The 22,735-nt window shown below is 46.5% G+C and overlaps 2 protein-coding genes across 7 annotated transcripts; one reads left to right on the forward strand and one right to left on the reverse strand.

The window, feature by feature from the left end:
* Window positions 1-152: 152 nt before the first annotated feature.
* On the reverse strand, window positions 153-12,306 carry cpxm1a (carboxypeptidase X (M14 family), member 1a). Its single transcript, XM_061844404.1, has 13 exons — window positions 12,081-12,306; window positions 7,657-7,766; window positions 7,022-7,161; window positions 6,814-6,898; window positions 5,813-5,963; window positions 5,263-5,327; window positions 5,065-5,188; window positions 4,806-5,002; window positions 4,564-4,743; window positions 3,673-3,967; window positions 2,207-2,346; window positions 1,526-1,628; window positions 153-1,447 (listed from the first exon to the last, which is right to left on the reverse strand). Exons 1-13 carry the CDS (start codon window positions 12,268-12,270, stop codon window positions 1,113-1,115), a joined length of 2,115 nt encoding a protein of 704 aa, XP_061700388.1. The 5' UTR covers window positions 12,271-12,306; the 3' UTR covers window positions 153-1,112.
* zmp:0000000662 (RING finger protein 145) lies at window positions 2,206-22,587 on the forward strand. 6 transcript variants are annotated; one of them, XM_061844408.1, is made up of 13 exons: window positions 2,206-2,326; window positions 2,431-2,705; window positions 11,048-11,157; window positions 14,795-15,087; window positions 16,142-16,250; window positions 16,413-16,504; window positions 17,559-17,785; window positions 18,364-18,530; window positions 19,208-19,348; window positions 19,512-19,694; window positions 20,013-20,160; window positions 21,280-21,636; window positions 22,200-22,587. In XM_061844408.1, exons 4-13 carry the CDS (start codon window positions 14,919-14,921, stop codon window positions 22,401-22,403), a joined length of 1,797 nt encoding a protein of 598 aa, XP_061700392.1. In that variant the 5' UTR covers window positions 2,206-2,326; window positions 2,431-2,705; window positions 11,048-11,157; window positions 14,795-14,918; the 3' UTR covers window positions 22,404-22,587. The 6 variants fall into 6 exon arrangements, with proteins under 6 accessions (XP_061700392.1, XP_061700393.1, XP_061700395.1 ...); XM_061844409.1 differs by lacking the exon at window positions 11,048-11,157; XM_061844406.1 differs by lacking the exons at window positions 2,206-2,326; window positions 2,431-2,705; window positions 11,048-11,157 and adding an exon at window positions 14,222-14,641.
* The last annotated feature ends 148 nt before the right edge of the window (window positions 22,588-22,735 follow it).

The following is a 22,735-nucleotide window of genomic DNA, read 5'->3' on the forward strand; positions in this document are numbered from 1 at the left end:
CATGTTGTATTCATACATCAACCCATCCTGAGTTATGAATTAAAAAAAAAAAAAAAAAAAAAGGTACTTTGTCATGAAAAATGTAGTTTGCTTGGTTTTGTTATTTGTTGTTCCGCTGCCAAAAAGCAAAAAATGATTCTAGTCCAGTCAAATACGTGAAAAGGAATATTTTTATTAATATTATTATTTGAGCCAGTGTGGTCGTGTTAGACGTGAATCAATGTAAAAAAAAAAAACCAACAATTGTACATCAGACCAGCTGACACTTTTTGACAGGGGAAAACAAACAAACAAAAAAAAAAACAACAATTGTACATCAGACCAGCTGACACTTTTTGACAGGGGAAAACAAACAAACAAACAAAAAAAACAACGAAACGTTCATACAGTTTGTCGTCGACGTCACGCGTGGACGACGTTCGCTTTGTCTGCTTTCACTCGTTCGTCACAGTTCCAAAGAAGGAATATTACGGCCATAAAGTACAATTATGCAATGAGATTCTACTTGCAAAATTATGCAGATTACGTTGTTATTCTTAGAATAATATAAAAAAAAAAAAGAAATCGTTTAAGAAGGGGCTAGATGTCATGAAATTACTAATATAGTAATATTTACTCTCACATTAAGCATGGAGTCTGATTTATTTTTAAATATTAACATTCATCTTCATCTGTATTGATTAAAAGACTGCTTTATTGTCGTAGGATTCCATTTTTTCGCAAAATCTCGTGTGCTCATTTTTTGAGATTTCCTGAAGAAAAAAAAAACGTTGAGTTTTCTGTGATTTGGAATTTACAAGAAAAGCAAAGAATTTGAAATCTCGTCGTATGAGATTTGAGCCTATCGAAGTACTTTTTCCAAAAAGTGTTTTTAGAGAAATGTCCTTATGTATAAGATGTTTTTTTTTTTTTTTTTTTTTTTTATGGTACGCACAAGACGATTTTTTTTTTCAATTAAAAACCTCTTCCTTTACAATATACTAAATAATACAGTATTGAAAAACCTGGCCCTAGTAGTCCTCCATGAATTAATAATTAGGAAAAATAAAAAAGTAACCGTACACTCGGACAGCATCATCAGATGAAACCTAATGTGGCCCCCCCAGCGAACCTCAGAACGCCAAGGGCAAGGATCGGGCCTTCCGGTTCTGCCGCGGCTGCGTCCGCTGGCCCTCTCGCCGCCGGTTGATGGCCTTGGTGCTGGCGCGCAGCTTGCGCAGACGCAGCGCCCGCAGGCGCAGCTGCAGGTCCTGCGGGATCTTGCCGCCCTTGGCCCGGATGTCCTTGAGCCGCTGGGCGGGCGTCCGCGTCAGCGTGAAGTCGCAGACGGTGGCGCGGGGCTCCGCGCCCACGCGGCAGTGGCGCACGGCCGGGACGTAGCCCTCGGCCCACGCCGCCACCTTGTAGTCGCCCGGGTTCAGCAGGCGCCAGTAGTCCCCGTCGGCGGCTGGGGGAGTTGGGAGGGAGGGAGGGAGGTCAGCGCCAAGGTCGCCGTCGAGGCCCGTCGTCGGTTTTCACGCCTCACCCGATCGGATGTCGTGCTCGTGGTCCTCCACCCTGATCACGGCGTCTTGGATTCCTTTCTTGGTCTCCTTGTCGCGGACCACCCCTTTCAGGCCTCGGTGGACCTGGACGTAGCGAGAGAGGAAAAATGCTCAAGACCGTCAAAAATGTCCGAAGGGAAAAACGTCAGGATTCCAACGTCGGCATTTGGGAGGAGAAAATCTTCATTTTGACCAGAAATATTAAAAAAAAAAAAAAAAATCCTAAGAATAGTCTAAAGTAGTTAGTCATTCAATTATCCACAGTTGGATTTTTTTTTTAAATAAAGTAATCAACAAGAGCAAAGTTTTGATGTATTTTACATTTTTTTGTTAATTTTTTTTTTTTTTTTGCTGAATAATTTTATGAAACTATTTTGTGGTCAAAACGCCCTAAAAAGAAAAAAAAATCAATTCAAAAAAGAAATTTGTAAAAGAATTATCTTAGAATATATAGAGAATATCTTATCAATCGTCTTAATTTTTCATGAAAAATAATATTTGAAAGAATATTTAGTTTGTCTTTAAATACATCTGATAACCAAGTTATATTTTTCTGTGGCCATAATTTACAAGAAGGGATCATAACCCGTGAATAAATGCTATAACGATTGTTCTGACGATGAAGCATTTTCTACTGTGGCCCGAGTGCGACGTTAAGCGACCTGCTCCATGAAGAGGAGGAGCGACTCCTTGTTGTTCTCCCACTCGACAGGAAGTTCAGTGGCGTGAGGAAACTTGTCGCAGGAAAGCTCCACCGTCACCTCCAAGCAGTTGGTGTGCAGGTAGCTGAAATCGTTCATGCCTGACAACGAGGACGCGACCGTCGTCAAGTCTGGGTGTGAAGCAGTTCTTCTCCATTGCTTTTCTGACCCTTGACCCACCCCAGGAGGAAGACAAATTCCCGACAGCCCCCGCCAGCGCACCTCTTATAGAGCTCGTGCACGTGACGTCACCGTTTTCACGGCGCCGTATTGCCGGTCAAAAGGAGCTGCTCGACATCGAACCGGAAGAGAATATTTCCAATACCCAGACCTGTATCGCGGTTGGTTGTCGCAACAGACGAGACCGATCTTCCAAGAGGTCATTCTATGGAACAGCAGCTGAAAAGATCGACGGATTCCGCCGGTGAAACGTGCCTGTGTACCGATTGGTTCGTTTCAGGTAGGAATTATTCTTCATCTCAAATTATGAAGAAGTATTTCTAATTCCAAATTTACTCATTTGAGAACAATGCTTATTTAAAAAAAAAAAAAAAAAGTCTCAGAGAAGTTTAGAGGTGTGTGTGTAGCCGCAATACGCGTCTGTGTACAGAGGAGCCGACTCCCAGTCCTCTTTTTTTTTTTCCAATCGTAATTAATGAATGCGAGTTTGTGTAAAACCAGGGGTCATTCATTTAAATATCGGTATTTGTATTGAATGCTAGCTGAAAAGATCGCTGGATTTCGGCAATGGTTAACGTGTAGCCGAACACGCCTCCGCCTTCACGAGCCGTCTCCCCGTTGAGAACCGATCCAGCAACAAAGTATTTGTATGCGTCCAGACTTTTCTACGCTTCCAAACTTACTCAGCAGATCCATGTGTAGATCCAGTTGGCCAAGACAAGCAGAAGCGGGTTAAGAGTCCAATTTCTTATCGGCGCAAACATCGACTTTGGCACTAAATATGGGTCCTCGATGCCAAGTGTCTCTCATTTTTCCTTCGTTTATTATCCTCTTCTAAATGTTAAACGGTATCGGACAAAACTCTGGGAGACATATTTTCGTTTTGTCTCAACGGACTTGGCAACGAACAATGCTTTGTTTGACCGCCACTTGCGGCCAGTCACGTGATTTCGGTGACGTAGGTGCACGACCTCTACGTAACATTGAATAAAAATGAATTAGAATTGAATCCTTAGAAACATGAAGGAAGTGCAAAAGAGAGGGATATCGATCAAAGCAAAATGGCTGTCTAGCATAGCATAGCATAGCATAGCATAGCTTCTTGAGACTTTATGGATGGTCTACGCGTGGAAGACATGCCAACCAAATTTGATGTTACCGAGGGAAACTGGCTGAATTTTCTCAAAACGGTCTTCCGAGCCAAGCAAAAGTTTCATCGTGCAACGTGAAAGTGTGCGCAGACTAACTTCCGGGCACGACGTGCCAGGCTCCGCCGTTGATGATGTTGTTGTGCACCTGGAAGTCCTCGTAGTGGCACGGGCGGCGCTCGGGATTGGCCATGGCCAGGTTGGTGGAGGCGTACACGGTGGCCAGCCAGCGGAAGAAGGCGTTGTCGGCGGTGGGCGTGTGGGCCTGCGGGGCCCAGCCCTCGGTGCCGTCGAACGGGTACGTGACCACCAGCTCCCCCCCGTGCAGGTTGGCCCCCAGCACGAACGGGATGTCCTGCATCCAGCTGATCACGGCGCGTGTCTCCGAGGCCACCTGAACGACCGCCGACCAGATCACAAATCATCTTACTGGTGCCTTTAGTCTCCCATCTCCCTCTCACATAATTTGGGTCCCCGTTCTCGGGTGGACTTTCCTGTACCGTGTGGAGAGGATGACGGGTATGTTCCACCCTTTAACATTTTTGTATCCTTCATCTGAGACGGATTTAGTGTTTTAGTGTCCCCTTTCCCGGAATGACTTTGGTTTCCCCCAGGATATTTTTTTTGCCGTTTCTTTTTTCAATCCTGTTCCTGCGATGCATTTTTGAGTTTTTGGTCACCTTCCCAGAATCCATTTTGATACGTTCGGTCCTCCATTTATGGTACATTATTTTGTTTTGTTTTTTTTTTTTTTTTTAATCGTCCCTCTCCTAGAAGGTATCTTCTTGTTTCTTGTCTGTCGTATACTAAATCAGTGTTTTTCGTCCAGAAAACATTTTGGTGTATCTTGACTCATATTCTTGGTTGCATTTTGATGGTCTTTGATCCCTGTTCTACAATGGCCCAAAGTGAAAAGCTAACTGATCCCCCAGCCCCCCACCTCACTCCACATTTACAATGCATGCTCTAGTTTTTAATGTGTTCCCTTACCAAGGCGTCCTCTTTAGTGTAGTATTCTGGAATCGGAATGTAGTGGTTGGGCACTTTGGACGGGTCCTCCGCCACCTCTTGGGCGTCCCACATAATGGTGTTGAGATCTGGGAAATTGTGATTCAGGTCGATTCCTTCGAAGGTGTACCGTCCCTCGCCCCAGCCGGCCAGCTCGGAGCCCTGAGGAACGCCAAGAGTTTCATTTCGGGTTTTCGCACTCCCTGTCGAGAAGGAAGACGTACTTTGCTGTAAGCCACTTCGTAGCCGTCCGGGTTCATGGAGGGAAGAAGGTGAATCCGAGTTTCGGTGATGAGGCGCACCACGCGCTGGTTGCCCCTCTTGTACTCGTGGCACAGGTACTGCATCAGGTTGAGAACCAGCTCGCGACCCAGGACCTCGTTTCCGTGCATGTTGGCCACGTAGCGGAACTCTGGCTCGCCTGATCGTAAAGCGTCGTCGTAACAAAGTGTCCAGTGTGCTCGGATTTAACGTAGAACTCACCGAGTTCGTGCTTGCCCGGATTATCGGAGATCTCCATGACGTAGAGCTTGAGACCCATGTGGCTTTTCCCGATGGTGTAGATGTGAGTGATGTCGGGACACTCCTCCGCCACCGACTTCATCAGCTTCCGCAGTGGGAGAGAGCGAGGTTAGAGTTTTTCACGGGATCAGATCCAAGGTTCTGGTCATGAAGGGTCACCTTTCGCATCTCCTGGTAGTTGTGGTGCCTGAAATCCAACTTATCCTTTGGTCTGGCTTCTGGTTCTGAAAGATAGCTCTCCTGGGTCAGTGGAAGGATCCAACGACTTGTCAGTTAACACGCTAACATTATGTTATAGGCGGGGGACCTAAAACACTTGTTAGCACTTTGCAGTCTGGAGCAAAATGAATGCTACGATGGTGACCAACAACACTAACGTGCATCCTAAGATGTGGACAGAAAACACCCGTGAAGGTGGACCAAAGACTTACATGATAATGGAAAAGTAATCATTGGAGGGCAACCCATACCTGGAAACTTTGTCTTGGTAGGGTGACCAAAAAATGTGGTTGTTGTGCAGCAAAATACATCGTTAGATGGTGTTTTTTTGTTCTCCACCAGGATGCACTTTTGTGTTTTTGGTCCCCCTTTACCTCAAACGTGGATTGCATCGAGGTGTTCTGGTCCCCCCACACCCCCAAGGTAATATTTAGGATCTCGGCTCCAGTTTAGCTCATCTATTCCCTAAAAGAAAAATTCGTGTGTGTACCGTCCAGGCGGCATCCGAGTATCTCCGCTCGGAGGCAGATGTCTCCATCGGGGTACCAACTTTGGGGGTTGATGCGGATGTAACGCGCGACCACGGGGACCGGAAGCACGGCCAGCACCGGAGTCTCGCCGTCGCCGTTGCCCTCGAAGAGCTGCATTCAGTTGGGACACCGTCGCAAGTCGGGGGAAATGGGACAAAAAATGAAGACAAACTTGGGTGGAAATATTCATGTGGCTTTGCGGGTTTTGGAACGAACGCCGTGCAGCTTCGAGAAATGATTCGTGCGGTTAGCGTTACGCAATCCCTGCCGCCTTTGCGTTCAATTCCTTTTAACTCTTTCACGCTCCTTTCCAAACAAGCGAGGATTAAGTGTGGTTGCGTTTCAAATCAAGTTTAAAGCTGCAATCGACGACTAGTTTTTTTTTTCAAGACACGACGGCAGGAGGGGTCGGGAAGTCAGTGTGGCGTCGGCGGGAGGAAAAACGAGGCCAGACACGGAGATTCAGCCTACGTCATACCGAAGCGATGAATGTTGAATTCCGGCGTGAGGGTGGTGGGGGGGGGGGGGGCAATTTCACATTTCAAACAAGATTTAGGGCAGGGGTCACCCACGTGGTGCCCGCGGGCGAATGGTAGCCCGCGAGGACCATAGAAGGCGCCCGCGAGGGATGTTCTAAAAATACCACAGGCCACAAATTGTTCCCATTATTTGTGCTTTAAATTCTGACGTGAATTAAAATTTGTAATGTCATTTAATACAATGAATCAAAACAAAAATATTTGATGTAGGCGTCATGAACTGAGTCCGAAATTTGCCGCAAACAGGTCACGTAGCCCTTCGTGCGATCGGTGCTCACGAAGTAGCCCTCAGCCTCAAAAAGGTTGCTGAGCCCCGGTTTAGGGTGTCAAGACTAGGTAGGTTTAGGTTTTTCGAGCAAAGGTTAAGCTTGCAATTTAGGGTCTGAAGACGACGATCTAAAATGGGTCCGTGCGAGTCTTACAGCTTCTTGCGTTCCGTTCATGCTGCTCTTCCAACTGATGGTGTCGTTGCTCAGCTGCACTTTGTAGCTTTGGACCCAGTCTCGTCTAAATACGCACACAAACAAAAACCAAGCCCGGACAAACACAAACAAAGGAAAATCTTTTTGAGTTTTTCACCACACCGCGACTTCCTGGTGCGTGGGGGCTTTTGCGGCCCCGCTTCCTGACCTCCAGATGGTGTTGCGGCCCTGCAGGATGACTCCGGTGAAGCGGGTCAGGTGCAGGGCGTCCACCTCCAGCCACTGGTGACGGTCCTTGTAGTCGGCGCACCAGGCCCCGTCGTACAGGTCGCCGTCCTCGATGCCCGACTGGTGGGGGGAAAAAAATTGCAAGCGCACACACACACGGAATTTCTCAGGTCACCACCGGGAGGAACCGCAAACTTGTTGGCTCCTGGAAAGTGACACGTAATTGCTTTCAGACTCCCTGGCCCAGTTCATACCATTTCGTACGACCATTGTTCCAAAGTTATTTGGTTCTTTCTTGGGCTTTTTTTTTTGGGGGGGGGGGGGGGCTCCCCCCCGCCCCCTCTGTCGGTCCCCTCTCAAAATATCGTTCTGTCCAACTACATTTCTTCTAAATATCCACCACAAATAAAAATAATGGTTGCGACGTCACCATGTGCCGTTCTATCCGGATGTCTCCGTCATCCTACACCCAGAAGGAGCAGCACAATAGCCATTGAAATGAAGCGAAAAAAGTATTAATTATTTACATTGTATTTCACGATGTAATTACTGGATAGTTTTTATAACGTACGATAACAGAGAATGGTATTTTTATTGTTTGGGGGGAAATCAAACCTGGATGTTCAGCCTGCCTCTGTGAGGACCCAGACCAAACCTCTGGAAGGAGGACGCCTGGATTTGGGTGTCGTCCACCCTCAGGGACTCCAGACCCAGGGGAGGACAAGCTGGAGGAACAAGAAAACACGTTTGGCATCAGTGACGGACGAGAGAGCCACAAAATTCCCTTTTGAAGGCAGAGTTTGGGTTCTGAACATGGCTTTCGTTCTAGGGTCAGGGTTGGAAACAAGAGTTTCAAACCTGGATTGAGGTTTTACATCAAGGTTAGGATGTCAAAACCCGGGATAGAGTTTCACATGACAGTTTTAAGACATGGTTGTGGTTTTGAACAAATGTTTGTGTTTTGTCTTTTCAGTAAGGTTTGAGTTTCAAAGTCGAGCTTTTAGTGGCTTTGACTTTCAAATACGGGTTTTTAACAAAGGTTATGCTTTCAAAGTTGGGTTCTCCGGCAGGGTCGGAGGTTCTGAACTACGCCTTAAGCTCCATTTGGTGTTTTATAGGAAGGTTTGAATATGTCCTTGCTTTATTTTTTATATTTTTTAACATTTTGGAATAACGCTATCACAAAATGAGGGGGGGGGGGGGGGATTAATCCCAGTGAAAACTGCATCCGGAAAGTATTTTCTGGGCTTTGCTGTGTCTCAGGAAAAAAAAAAAAAGGATTCCATTATGACATAACGAAATGTCGAAAAAGTAGAGCACTGCGAACGAGGCCGCTGGAGGCCTTTCAAATGTGTCGGGTGCGGCGGCAGCAGCAGAATTCTGCGGGCCGGCCGACCCAAACCCAAGGACAAAATTGACCAGTTTGCCCGAGACGAAGACCTGGATGTGCCGAAAAGCCCTTCCACGGAGAGGTTGAGGCAAAACGGGCCAGGGATAAGGGACTCTGCCTTTACATATCTTTATGTCAGGTGGAAAAACGAGAGCGTTACCGTATGTTAGCCCCGCTGCACCGTGCGTTCAAATCCGATTGAAGCGCAAATGACAGTTGGCGGCTCATATCGGTGCATGGAGCAATTTCATCTCTGGATGCTCTGCGACATTAAAGGTTGAGACTTTACCGGCGTTTGAGGCTCCACGTATTCTATACTGTACTTTTATTACACCCAAAAAAGATTGCTCCAGAGACGATGCGGGGGAAATTTGAAAAAGTGGTGTGGGGGATATCTCGAAAGGCTCGCCTCCAATCGGGAGGAGAGTCTGGGGAGGTTCATAATACCTGTAAAAGTTCTATAAAGAATCCAGTTCTGAGGTCCCGGCTTCAATCCCGGACTCGCCTGTGTGGAGTTTGCACGTTCTCCCCGTGCCTGCGTGGCTTTTCTCCGGGTGGGCACTCCGGTTTCCTCCCACATCCCAAAAACATGCGACATTAATCGGACGCTCTAAATTGCCCCAAGGTGTGATCGCGAGTGCCACTGTTTGTCTCTGGGTGCCTTGCGATCGGCTGGCGACCAGTTCAGGCTGTGCCCCGCCTCCTGCCCGTTGACAGCTGGGATAGGCTCCGGCACTCCCCGCGAGACCCTTGTAAGGATAAGCGGCTAAGAAAGTGGAATGGACGGTTGGACAAAAAAAAAAAAAAAAAAAAAAGTGATTTATACGTTGCGAGGGTGGTCCGGATTTAAAAAGTGCTTTTGTGCGAGACTTCCATGAACCGTGCAACTGCGATTGAAATTTTGAACTGTCCCAAAACCGGCGACCAAGTGACGGGTCGATCCTGAACGGAGTGATCGAACCCTACGTACTGCGTTCAGTCCAGAATTTACATGACAAACGAGGCCTGTTGCTGTACTTTACGTAAGAAGGGTCTTGTGTTACCGTTCCATCTGCACCGCACGGGGCGGACGGAGCTCCGCAGGCTCCGGCGAGGGGTTAAAAGTCCTCGACTGCGAGCTCGATGTAATCGGAGCGCGTCTCAGCTCAGCTATGCGGGATGCGGAGGGGCCCGTTTTCCCACTTTCTGACTCGCTCGGCCCCGCAAGCGGCAGGAGGAGGAGGAAGAAGCCCAGATAAGCGATTGGTGCGTGAAACCAGAGACGGGGTCGAGTGTAAAAGCCAACTCTCCAGCTGCTCGGACTTCCGAACAAGACGACAACACGTGAACGTCGAGGCTGCGTTTTTCGCTCGACTTCAGAGGTCGAAGCGCACGCGCGCTTGCGGCCAGCGGGGACGGATTTACGGTTGAAATCCGACGAAAGTTTTCCTGTTGCGCGTCAATTTGGATTGTTTCTCTTTGCCAAATGTCAGAATAACGAGAGAAGGATTCAGACGGAAGCAAACTTTTCGTTAGTATTAAGAGATTGTATAACTTGAGGCAAACGTTTTGGATACCCTTCCACAAGGTTCTCACGGTAATAGTTGGCAGCAATTTTGGCCCATTCCTCCTGGTAGAGCAAAAGTTTCTCAGGGAGAACTGGCGGAACGGAGCCAAGTTCGTCGGCCGCCTTGCTCGGACTCGCCTTTTTGGGTCTGCTGGTCAGTTTTCAAGAGGATTGAGATCAAGGTTCTGCAACTGTCACTCCAAAATACTGACAAGGCGCTCGGAAGCAGTTTGGCGGTAATGCTCGGGGTCCTGTTCACGAAGGAGGGAAGAACGGAGCGGGAGATCGGACGGACGGATCGGTGCAGCGTCCGCAGAGATGCGGACTTTGTGTCGGTCCGTCGTGGTGAAGAGGGAGCTCAGTGGAACGGCCGAGCTCTCAATTCACCAGTCGATCTACGTTCCAACCATGAGCTGTGCGTCGTGACCGAAAGAACAAGATCCAGGATACTAGCGGCCGAAATGAGTTTCCTCTTCAGGGTGTCCGGGCTCTCCCTTAGAGAATTTGTGAGAAGTTCGGTCATCCGGGAGGAGCTCAGTGTCGACTTGCTGCTCCTCCGCATTGAGAGGAGACGGATGAGGCGGCTTGGGCATCTGATTCGGATCCCTGGCGAGGTCGTCTGGGCACGTCCCACCGGAAAAGGACCCCGAGGACGACCCAGGACACGCCGGAGAGACTTATGTCTCTCGGCTGGCTTGGGAAGGCCTCGGGATCCCTCCGGAAGAGCTGGAAGAAGTGGCTGGGGAAAGGGAAGTCTGGGTATCCCCGCTGAAGCTACTTCCCCTGCGATCTGACCCGCAAAGGCGGTAGATAATGGATGGATAGATGGATGTCACATTTGCGCCTGAGTTGAAATTACTGGCTGATGTATTAAAATGTTGCATAGCCAAACAGCCTCCACAACATGACGCTGCCACCCTCCTATTTCACAGTTGGGTGGGTGTTCTCAGAGGCCTGCAAGCTTCCCTCTTTTCTTCCCTCATAATTGACAATGAAATTTGACTTTTGTAAGGCCCCAGGAATGTCCCTGTGCCATTTTCTGTCATCTGTCTTTTTGACATCTTTTACAGTAAAGGCTTCTTCCAGGAAGCGGCCTTTTTCCAGCCCGTGGAAGTGCAGTACTTGTTCCCACTATGGATAATGACACGGTCACAGCAGCTGCAGCCGGCATCTTCACAAGGTAACACGGCACCATCAGACATCTGGAAATTGCACCCAAGGATGAATCAGACGAGTCCACAATTCTCCTCCTGGCTGATTTCCATTGGTAGACAAAGTAATAGTGTGGTTCATGCGTGCCTATTTTAAAGACGCACATCTGGAGGTGTGCCTCTAAATAACACAAATGTTATTAGTAAAGTTATGAAAAGCTTTGAAAGAAATTACATCATCAATTGGGTATTGTTAAATTATATTATAGTAATATCATCGCGTAAACCTCCTTTAAGAAAGAAGTAAAAGCTGGCCAAAAAAAAATTCTGGCATTTGGCAAAGAAACAATTTTGTTTGCTGTAACTGAGCTCAAACATCTGGTTTCAACTGTACGTTTCATAAAGCTCAGCTTGTCCTCAGAACGAAATGTTGTTTTTTTTTTGGGGGGGGGGGGTTGAACCACATCTGATAACACGGCCAACATAAACATGACAAAGGTTTCAAATGACACTTTTGATCTCGACTTTCAAATCAGGGCTTCAAGACAACTCCAAGGTACCAAATTAAGTCAGTTTTAAGACAGCGGTGGCATTTCAAAGAAGAGTTTTGCTTTCAAATGAGGATTTTCCATCATCTTCGGGTATCGAGAGAAGAATTATGATGTCAAATTACAGTTGGCGGTCACTTTTTGGGAGGAGCGGGTCGTGGTCAGGGTATCGACCCAGGGTGAAGGTTCCAGGATAGCTTTAGGGTTTCGGATTGGGGGTTCCGGACCAAGGTTAAGGTTTCAAACTAGTATGTCAGGGTTTTAAATTCTGGTTTTGGACTCGTGTATATAAACCTTTCAAGTCAGAGTTAGAATTTTAAAACAGGGTTAGTGCGTTAAACGAGCGTTTTTCTTTCAAATTAGGGGATTTAAGTCAAGGTTGTTCGCGGTCTGGTCGGTCATACCCAGCGCCAGCTTCTCCTTCTCGTCGTTTTCTTTCCTCTCCGCTCCGAGCGTCGTCGTCCACCTCGCCGTGGAGGTCAGCCCAGGGGTCGCGGTGGTGCCGGCGGCGGTCTCGGTGTCGTCGCCGGCGTCACCCGCCGCCCAAAATGTCGCGGCCAGGACGACGACGAAGGCCGACGCTGACTTTTTCATCCTGCTCTGCGCGCTGCATGTGCGGGGAATGAGCGGGGAGGACGCACGCTTAGGAGGGGAGACGGACGGGGGGGGGGGGAGGGCGAGAGGCAGAAAGGGGGAGGGGCTGAAGAAAAAAAAAAATGATATCATCTACATCGATTACACAAGATTAACATGGAAAACTGACATAGTGCCGTCTTCTCGAAAATGCTACGAAAAGAAAACCGAAGATGTCACGTTAGCACATTCTAATCATTTGCGATCAATGAACGTGTTTGAATGAAGTCGATTCAAAGAACCTCCAAAGGCAAACGGCCCAAAAGTTCAAACGGGAGGTCAAAGGATCATCACGGCGGACGTTCACGCTTTCGAGCCGGCGTCACAACTTTCAAGGGCGGCGAGACGGCGTTAAGCCTTCAGATCAGAGTTGGAAACGGAGGACGAGTTTCAAACCCGGTTTTGGTCTCAAGCCCGAGTTACATATTTCGAAGTAGGGTTCACATAATGAAAAAGTAAAAGGGGCCTCAAGACGGTTTCAAACTAGCGTTCGGTTTTCGGATCAGAGTTTCAGGGTTAAGCTTTTAAAGTAGTGTCTGGAAGTCTTTTTGATCGGATGACTTATTACTATGTCGTGACTCATTCCAGCGAGAGGTCAATTTGGACTTTCCCATCCTCGGGACTCGTCACGTTTATTTGTGCCTGAAAAGCATTTTTAGTGTGATGATTCGTCAGCAAGCGGCTGTGCGTGGATCCGATGTTGCTTCCCCTTTCATTTTTTTTTTCTTTGTTGTGTGCAGCCTGTCTTGCCGCCAACAATTTTCTCCGAAATTCAGACCACATCCTGTTTAAAAAAAAAAAACAAAAAAAATAACAAACACCCACGCCCACTCAGCACTTGAATACCACTCACGCTGGGAATATGAAAACTTACTGTTTTATTTATGCTGCGGCTGATGATTAAATATGCATCGCTAAAAGTCAGTCGATGAATCAAGTTTTATTTCTTCAACACTTGTCATCCATAAAAAAACTGCAACCCAAAATGCTTCACAGAGATAAAAGCTTAATTGGTAAAGAGCAAAATTGTCATTCTATACAATTCTTTTTTTTTTTTTTTTTTTTAGTATTTTTACATCCAGTATGTGCATATTTTTCTATTTTTTTTAAGTTTTTCCTCACATTTTTGGATTTTTAATCTTATTCTTTTAATGTTGTTTTGCTGATATTTACAATGCTATTGTATTTTTCAAATATATCGTCTAATAATTCATTTAATTTGTAATACTCGCCTATTATTATTTTTTGTTTGATATTGTCTAATATTTGCAATTTATATGTTATATGCCTAGGTGGCACAGTGGGGCAGCTGTAGAGCATTTTGCCCCGCAGTTCTGAGGACTGGGGTTCAAATCCCATCCCCACCCGAATGGAGTTTGCACTGCCTGCGTGGCTTTTCTCCGGGTGGGCTCTCCGGTTTCCTCCCACATCCCAAAAACATGCAACATTAATTGGACACTCTAAATTGCCCATAGGTGTGATTGTGAGTGTGATTGGTTGTTTGTCTCTATGCGGCCTGCGATTGGCTGGCAACCAGTTGAGGGTGTGCCCCGCCCCCTGCCCGAAGGCAGCTGGGATTGGCTCCAGCACTCCAGCCACCCTTGTGAGGTTAAGCGGCTCAGAAAGTCGGTGGGTGGCTGTTTTTGCTTCGTACTTTATACATGTAACATTGCCTAAAAGTTTATATTAACTATTATTTAAATATTTAATTACACATTTTTACTTTTGAGTAGTTGTGGATTCTTCATTGAATATTTTGTGTCATAATGAAATTCAATCATGACTTTGCTTCGATGTTCTTGCATTTATTTCGTCCCGTGTTTTTATTTACATTTTCACAACTTTACAGTCTTATATTCATGTTGGATTCGTAAAAAAATGAATACTTTTCATTGTAAATGTCAAGTACCTCCTGATTGGTCCCTTCTGCTGTGACGATTACAGGAAGTGGCCACAGTTGCTTAAATCATCTCGTAGCTCTTATTTTATTTATTTGTTATAAATGTCACTTTACGGTGGTTTTGATTCGTTATAAATACGTATAGTCATTTTCAATAGTTTAGTTTCAATAAAATAATCCAAGTTTCCCGCTTTCTGATTGGCCTGTTCTGCTCTGACGTATACAGGAAGTGGCCGCGACAACCACCGGAATCATAACATTGGTTTTACGTCCTGCTTACCGAACTTTAAATCATCCTATAATAATTCTTTTTTTCATGCAAACTTTTACTTCCGGGAGTTTGTAAGTGAACTTCCGACATGTAAAGATTTTTTTTTTCCTTCCCATTCTTTATTTTCGGCTTGCTAACGAGGAGGGTAGGTCCTCTGCAACGTAAATTCTCCTTCCTAACCGATTATTCGCAACTCTCATTTAAGATGTGCTCACGTCGTGTATTTTTTGAATGTAGACTGTAATATATTACATGTAAAAGTATCGGTGTGCATTAACTGTAGAGTTGATCGGGAGTTTTGCTTTCTGTTTCAGATGAACGAAAGAAAGTGAACGAAATGGTCGCTACGTGACCATCCGAACCGCTTCCTCTTCTCCCCCCAAAAGTATTATTATTATTATTATTATTATTTTTTTTTTAAATATTTAATCTGTGGGGATGGCTCGACTAGAAGAGCTGGCGAACGTGGCCCTAAGGGTGCCGTGCATCCTCGTGCTGGACATGCTATACAAATATGATATTGTGGCCTTAACGGAGCACCTCAGGGCCAAAAACGAACACATGTTCTGCAAGTACCGATGGGTCATCTGCGACATGTTCTACATTGGTGAGTGAATGTTTTTTTTCTTCTTCTTTTAATATTCAAACAGTTTCCTTCATATGTTGTATTTTTATTTGTTTTTCATTTGATATTTTTGTATTAATATTTGTATTTTCCACTAATATTTCGGTTGTAAAAACTTTTCGTTTAATATTTGTTTTTAGTCAAACTTTGGTGTACTTGAACTTCCTTCCTGAAGTTAGCTGGATAGACTCCAGCACACAATCCATGAGCCTCTTATCCTCACAAGGGTTGCGGGAGTGCTTTGACTTCAGCACTCTCGCATCAAAATTGTGAGCATAAGCAACTCAGTAAATGGATGGATAATATTATGGCAAAATAATATTTGTACATTTCTTATTTCTTTCAAATGTATATTATTTTCCTTGTTTGTGTATTTTTTTTGTAATAGTATAATACCAAGGTTGTAATTTTAGTAATAGTTTTGTGTTTTTCACATTTTTTCCAATATCCTCTGCTACTTAATATTCTAATGGTATTTTTCTTTCTTTATCTAATATTTTTTAAACATGCAAATAGGTTGCTTTTCTTTTAAGTTAATTTTCGTGTTTTCCATCTATTTTCCCGCGTTTTTGTCATACTGCATGTTCGTCCGTTATTTTTTGAAAACTCACTGGCGCCATCTTGTTTTACATTGGTGCCAAGTATGTCGAAGTGAAGTGAGGAGTTTCCCACCATCTTGTGGCATTGTGGGGTTCAATTAAGTGTGGATTTTGGCTATTGGCGACAGACTGGACTTTTTTTTTTTCTGGGGTTGACTGTAGTCTGTGAATAAAATGAGTTGGGATTTTAAATCTGGTTGTCTCCACAGGGTTCGGGTCTCAAATTAGCGTTCCAGTTTCAAATAAAAGTTGGGCTTTCCAATGAGGGTTTCAAGTCAGGTTTAGAGTTTCAAACAAATGTTGGTGCTCTAAACCACAGTTTGTCGTCGTCCCCCCCCCCCCCCAACCCGTGGATTTTGGACTGCGCAAGTTGGTGGAAACGCGTGTACGAGCATTATTTCCATTTAGCTTGCTCGCGACTGTAAACGTGTGTTCAGGTCAGCTGTTGATCAGCGTGTTGCTGGTGCTGCCTCTGAGACACATCGTGAGCGTCTACCTCCACGTTCTGGCCGCCATGCTGCTCTTCGTGGGACACCAACTCTCAAAGTACGTACGTGCAAATACATCTCCGAAACTGGATCGCGAGGTTCCGGCTTTCAAATGAAGGGCTCAAGCCGAGGTGTGCGTTTTAAAGTCGATCAGGTTCATTCGTTCATTGCGTCGATGTTGTACTGAGAAGGCCGCGGCCGTTTGTCCTTCCGTTTCCAGGGAGTACGTCCTGGGGGAGCTGCAGGCCCGGCGCCAGGGGGCGCTCTCCGACGACCTCGGTGCCTTCGAAAGATTCCTTTGGGCGCTGATACGTGAGTTCTGGGAACCAAGCACCACTGAACGCGTTCCCACCCGCTGGAGCGTCACGTCGTCACGTTTGCTGTTAATTGTTTCAAGTGACGTCATTGAAAATAGATTGTTAATATTTATACAGATAATATTACTAATAATAATAATACTTAACAATTAGTTAATACAATAAAAATTCAATAAATTATTATTATAAATATTATTTATTATTATGAATTATTAAATTAATACTCAGGTGAATGTAAAAAAAAAAAAAAACACGATTACGGTTGGAAACTCAGATCAGCGTTTCCAACGAGTAGTCAGGTTTTCAAATTATTATTTAAAAACATTGTTAAAAGTTTCAAGCCTGGGCGAGGGTTTCAAATTGGGCTTTCCAGTCACGTTTAGAGTTATGTTATCAAGACAGTGTTATACTTTCAAATTATGGAGTTTTTAAATTAGGCTTTCAAATTTTGTTAAATATTGAATTTCAGTCTCAAACGATCATTTGGGTTTCAAAATAGGATTTCAAGAGCCATTTGGGGTTTCAAGTCGAGCTTTTCAAATTCGGGTTTGAAGATTGTTTTTTTTTTTTTTTTTTTTTAGGATTTAAGGTTTTTAACCCATTCATGCGCAGGGAGGCAATTTTTTGCCTTATTGAGATAAAAGTCTCCCAACAGGCCACAATCAAGGAAATAACATTTCTTGTTCGTTTATGGTTAAGTTATATGATAACTTAACTCCTTTACAATCTCGTCCCCAAAATGGGACGCTGCCCACGAGAGGGTACTTTTGCTTTTCTTAGTAGATCGTCCCAAAAATAGGACCTTGCTCATTAAAGGATATATTTTTCAAGGGGAAAAATGGAGGATGTCCCAAAAATGGGTGAAGACGAGGTTGGCGATTCAAACAAGGGTACTCCGGTTTCCGGCCAGGGTTTCAAACAGGGCAAACCTAAAGTGAGGGTTTCGAATGATGGTTATATAAAAGGGCTATGATTTCAGTTTCAAGTCATGCTTCTGTCTTCAAACTTGTGCCTTTCCATCATCACAAGCGCACTTTGTATTCCTTCAGCTCAGCTCATCCTGAGCACACTTTGCGCGTTCCTGATGAAAACGCGCAAAGTGTGGCTCTTCTCGGCGCCAACGCTCCCCCTGCTGGCCCGCCTAGGAACCCCCGACGCGTCCGACCTCCTGGCCGTCTCCGGCTTCGCCGCGACGCTCTCCGAGGTCGCCGTCGGCCTCTTCCTGCTCTTTGGGCTCTACCGCCTCACCAAGGCGGCGCTGTCATTCAAGATGGAGGTGCATCGTGTTTTTCTTTCACTTTCGCTTTGACGCTCGCTCGAGTCGTAGCTCTGCTCGCGAATGATTCCACTTTTGCGTTTTGGGAGATTCGAGCCGGCTTGATTTGGGCGCAAGATTGCCCTTCCCGAGTGAGGTATAATGTCAAACTAAACATAAAATAAAAGGAATTACATGCATTTTTTTTTAATCAAACCACGTAACTTTGCCTCTGAAAAGAGCTTTGCTCACAGGCACCCAACTTTTATTTCTTAGTTTTTCAAGTATTTATTATGAACGTGCATTAAACAGAGTTTAAATATCCAACATTGATACGAGTTTGTTAGCCCCTCTATGGCCTTTTGCGTTAGCATTGAGCTAAGTTATGTAAGTTGGCTAAACACGGTGCTTCTTTTTGGAAGAGTTGTTGACGAATGGCTGCCCGTTGTGGCGTTTCCTTCCAGCGTCTAGTTTTTACTCAGAAATCCAGACAAAATATCAGCTTGTAAGTAAATCGGGTCATTCGTAAGTCGAGGCCCCCCCCCCCCCCCCATCCTTTTCTTTTTCAATTTAACCGAATATGAAAATATACTGCATAGGTGGTGGCGCTGTCCCGCCTGCTGGCGCTGGGTATCTCCCTGTGGAGCCAGCTTGCCGTGCCGGTCCTCTTCAGCGTCTTCTGGTCGGTCCTGTTCGCAGTCCACCTGTGCTCCAACGTGGGGTCCGGCGCCGCCCATCAGGGTGTCCTGTTCTTCCTCCTCACAGGGTGGGGAAGCGCTCGTTGGTTCTGTATTTGTGTGTTTGTGTGTCACAAACTTAAATTGTACCTGGCACGGATGTGGCAAAAGTGCAGCAAAACCTCCGCCATTCACGTAGGACGGAGACACAGCCCTGCTGCGAATACTTCAAATTTGCAGTTGATTCATATCGAGATCCCACAAAGATGGTGGAAAATAACTAGTTTTGTATTAATGAAACTACTCAACTCACTTCAACATAGTTCCTTGACAAGAAGATCGTGGCAAACGGGTATTTTGCTATCAATGAAACTCCTCAACTCGCACCGCATCGTTCCTCAGCACCAAAATCCCGCACGACGGGAGCGTTGCGCTGTTTTTCTTTAAAAGAAATTCCTCACCTCACTTAAAAATAGTTCCTCAACACCACTCTTTCTGGTCTGAATGAATCTCCTCAACTCAAGCCAACGTAGTTCCATGGCACCTAAGTGACTGTGGATCAGTTTGCACTCTCGACACTTAAGTAGAATTTCAGATAAGAACAAAAAAATAGCCTAGTACTGAAGCAAACAAAGTACAATGTCGTGTACTGAATTATCAAGTCAAACATTTGGTGGTTGTCGTGCTCTTTTCTAGCCATTTCTACTTGACTTGGACTTGTTTTACTTGTCCCTGAGGTAGAAGTTGTTCTGTTGTGCGTCGGCAGCGTTACCGAATGCTGCGCCACGCCGTACTCCCTGTTGGGTCTGACCTTCGTGGTGTCCTACTCGGCTCTGGGCCTGCTCAACCTCTGCAAGTTGTGCCTGGGGGGCTACGACGCCGTGCGCAACGACAACGTCATGCAAAGGTCGCCCGTTAGCCTTGTGGAACGATCTTTAGTATTTTAAGCCCGGTACTGCTTTGGTAATCAAGGCAGTGTAGATACTGCGCCGTCTCCGAGGCGACAGAGAACGTCGCTGTTGAACTGGAGCGAGCGATCGAGGGTCCTGCTTATCTTGTGTGGTTTTCAGGGGGGTGACGGAAGGCGTGACGCTGCTGCTGCTCGCCCTGCAGACGGGCCTGCTGGGCATGCAGAGCATGCAGCGGACCTTCCTGCTCAGCATCATCCTCTTCATCGTGGCCACGTCCACGCTCCAGTCCATGGGCGAGCTCACCCACCCGGTCGTCCTGGCCCTGGCCGCCTCCCGCAACAGGTTCTCCGGACCGACGGAACCCGTCTCTCCGCTATCGTGCTGCAATGGCGCACACAATCAATTTCTACGTAGACAAAAACGCGACTTATTGACTGGGTGTGTCGCCGCCTGATGAAGGCAACCGACGAAGCTCCTCAACTCACTTCATGTTGGTTCCTGAGATATACGATATGCGCGGCCACACTACTTTTGTTAAACTCCTCAACGCAGTCTGTCAAAACCTTGCGAGCCACCTCAAGATAGCAACCAAACTCGATTTTTTTTCTGTCCGAATGAAACTCCTGAAATGACTTCAACCTAGTTGGTCTTTTCTTGCAGGAGCGTGTGCAAGCACTTGCGGGGGCTCAGCATGTGTCTCCTTCTGCTGGTCTTCCCGGTGTTCATGGCCTATAAGATCTCACAGTTCTTCCACATGGACTTCTGGCTCCTCATTTTGGTGGCCGGTTGCATGCTGACCTCCCTCCAGGTAGCTGGACCATTTGAAATCTTTTCTTTGTTTCTCCAAAGACAAACTCTTCCTGGAGATTTTGTCTGATTGCGATCAAGTTTGAACCACGTATACAGGACAAGACTATTGGACGACATTAAGATACCGGAATTGCCGGCCTACAGAGCGCACCTGGTTATAAGCCTCACCCAGTACATTTCGAAAGGAAATACCGTTTGGTACGTACATACGCCGCAGTCGTGTGAAAGGCGCAAGTGCCCACATCGAAACACGGGATATTTACAAAGTAAGACGGTGCGCAGAGAGTTTAATGCTAGCGGCGCCTCGCTAACATGGCCGGTTAAAAAAGAAAAACATACCGGTAAAAATCACTGAGACACGGACGGCAGTAACACGCTAGCGCAGCGCTAACGGGGCCGGACCGGTAAAAGTCACTTCCTCGGCACATATATTCCACCGGTCTCACTCTTACCTTTTCCGCTCGAGTGCCCCCTTGCTGCCGTTAGAAAAAAATGCACAAATTAGCCGCATCAGCGCATAAACCGCAGGGTTGAAAGCATGTAAAAAAAAAAAAAAAAAAACAACAAAAAATTAATTACGGTACAAATTCAGCCCCTGCAGCCATTGGAGTGAAGCACCATGAGATAACGTAGACATTTCCATCGGGATTACGTCAAGAAAGAAGGTTACAAGGAGCTGCCTCTCAAGTGTCCTTGGAAATTTCAGCTGCAGAAGCCAAAATCAAATTTAGCAGACTCAGAATAAAGGCTCACAGGAAGTCGGAAGCGTCCATTTTGGTTCAACAGCGCCTCTCTGGAAATTGTGTCCTTAAAGGTAGCAACATGTAATAACTGGGGATATGTCCGTCATGAGGGGACTCACGAAAGAGTCTCAAGAGGTCATCCCCAAAAAGACACAGGAAGTTAGACATTTTGCGGTTTTCGAAGGGGCGTGGATTGTTTCAAGGGCCAACTTTCAACGCTAGCTTTTCCAATTTTCAGTGCAAGTGTCCAGTCGTCCCGGCGTACCGATCGAAGGGCACATCAGCACCTTTGCCGAGCCCATCCCTACTCTTCGGTGTGGTTTTTGATCCAAATTTTGTACTTGACAAACACGGCGTCCGTTCTGGCGGCGCAGGTCACGGGCACGCTGTTCATCTACGCCCTCTTCATGGCGGAGCTGTTCCGCGGCGAGCCGGTGGAGAACCTGGACGAGGTCATCTACTGGGTGAACGCCGTGAGCCGGGCGCTGGAGTTCGCGGTGGCGCTGTGCGTGGTGGCGTACGGCGCCTGGGAATCGCTGCTGGGCGAGTGGAGCTGGATGGGCGCCTCGGTCATCGTCATCCACTCGTACTGCAACGTGTGGCTGCGGGCGCAGTCGGCTTGGCGCAGCTTCCTCCTGCGGCTGGAGGCGGTCAAGAAGATCAACTCGCTGCCTCGCGCCACGCCGCGGCAGCTGCGGCGCCACGACGACGTCTGTGCCATCTGCTTCCTGGTCGGTACCTGTTGGAATTGAAAAATATCCGCCGCAAAAAGCTGAATGGCTCCTTAGCACTCGTGATGTAATAACGTGCCTTTCTGACTACAAAAAGCACAAAAACGTTTTTTTTGGTTTTTTTTGCTAGCTAACGCCAGCGCGGCGCTACCAGGGCTGGTTAAAAAACACACATTGGTAAATATCACTGAGACACGGCAGCAACACGCTAGCACAAGCGCTAAAGGCTAGTGCAGTGCTAACATACCGGTAAAAATCACTGAGGTGTGGCAGTAACGCAGCAGCGACACACTAGCACAGCGCTAACAGGGCCGGTTAAAAAAACATAGCGGTAAAAGTCACTTCCTCGGCACATGTATTCCACCAGACTCACTCTTAACCTTTTCTGCTCCAGTGCCCGCTTGCAGCCGTTAGAAAAAAAAAATGCAAAAATTAGCCGCAGCACCGCGCAAGCCACAGCGTTGAAAGCGTGTGAAAAATAGTTGCGGTTTATCGGCCAGAAATGACGGTAATCACTTCTACCGAGTGTGAAGGCGATTTGCGCATGCCGTCCGTGTTGACAGGAGATGAAGTCGGCAGTGGTCACGTCCTGCGAGCATTTGTTTCACGCCAACTGCCTGAGCAAGTGGCTCCACGTGCAGGGGACGTGCCCCATGTGCCACCAGACGATCCCGCCCAAAAGCCAGGACACGGACGCCGCAGCCCCTTTGGAGGAAAACGTCGACCCGGAGGAGGGTCCCGATGACGCCCCGGACCAGGAGACTTGACTTGTGACTTTTTTTCCTTTCCGTTTTTCACAAACCGGGGAGGAAATTTTCTTTTCTCGTTGCCCGTTTGACTGACGCTGAAACCCGACTGCGGCGCGCAGAACTGCGAACGGCGCAGTGCGCTCGTCGTTGATTGGTCACATGCTGACACGCAAACGGAAAAACTGATTTTTTTTGTTTTGTTTTGTTTTTAATTGTATTTGAGAAATCCATCGTTATTATCGCCATTATTATTTTGGTACAGTTTGATTGACACTGGAAATCATCAGCTTCCCGAGGCCTGGATCAGAAGCTATTGCGTGCTAATCAACCAACAACAAAAAGACACAAAC

Source organism: Syngnathoides biaculeatus, chromosome 15 (assembly GCF_019802595.1).
Source record: "Syngnathoides biaculeatus isolate LvHL_M chromosome 15, ASM1980259v1, whole genome shotgun sequence".
Lineage (NCBI taxonomy): Eukaryota > Metazoa > Chordata > Actinopteri > Syngnathiformes > Syngnathidae > Syngnathoides > Syngnathoides biaculeatus.

Bases quoted from the DNA above. Each gene is read 5' to 3' on its own strand.
- cpxm1a (XM_061844404.1), bottom strand. From the start codon at position 12,270: ATGAAAAAGTCAGCGTCGGCCTTCGTCGTCGTCCTGGCCGCGACATTT. The intron at 4,744-4,805 runs GTACGTCTTCCT...GGCGTTCCTCAG, and splicing joins ACGAAGTGGCTTACAGCAAA to GGCTCCGAGCTGGCCGGCTG. The intron at 1,629-2,206 runs GTCGCTTAACGT...CGCTACGTCCAG, and splicing joins TCCTCCTCTTCATGGAGCAG to GTCCACCGAGGCCTGAAAGG.
- zmp:0000000662 (XM_061844408.1), top strand. From the start codon at position 14,919: ATGGCTCGACTAGAAGAGCTGGCGAACGTGGCCCTAAGGGTGCCGTGC. The intron at 16,505-17,558 runs GTGAGTTCTGGG...GTATTCCTTCAG, and splicing joins ATTCCTTTGGGCGCTGATAC to CTCAGCTCATCCTGAGCACA. The intron at 19,695-20,012 runs GTTCTCCGGACC...CTTTTCTTGCAG, and splicing joins CTGGCCGCCTCCCGCAACAG to GAGCGTGTGCAAGCACTTGC.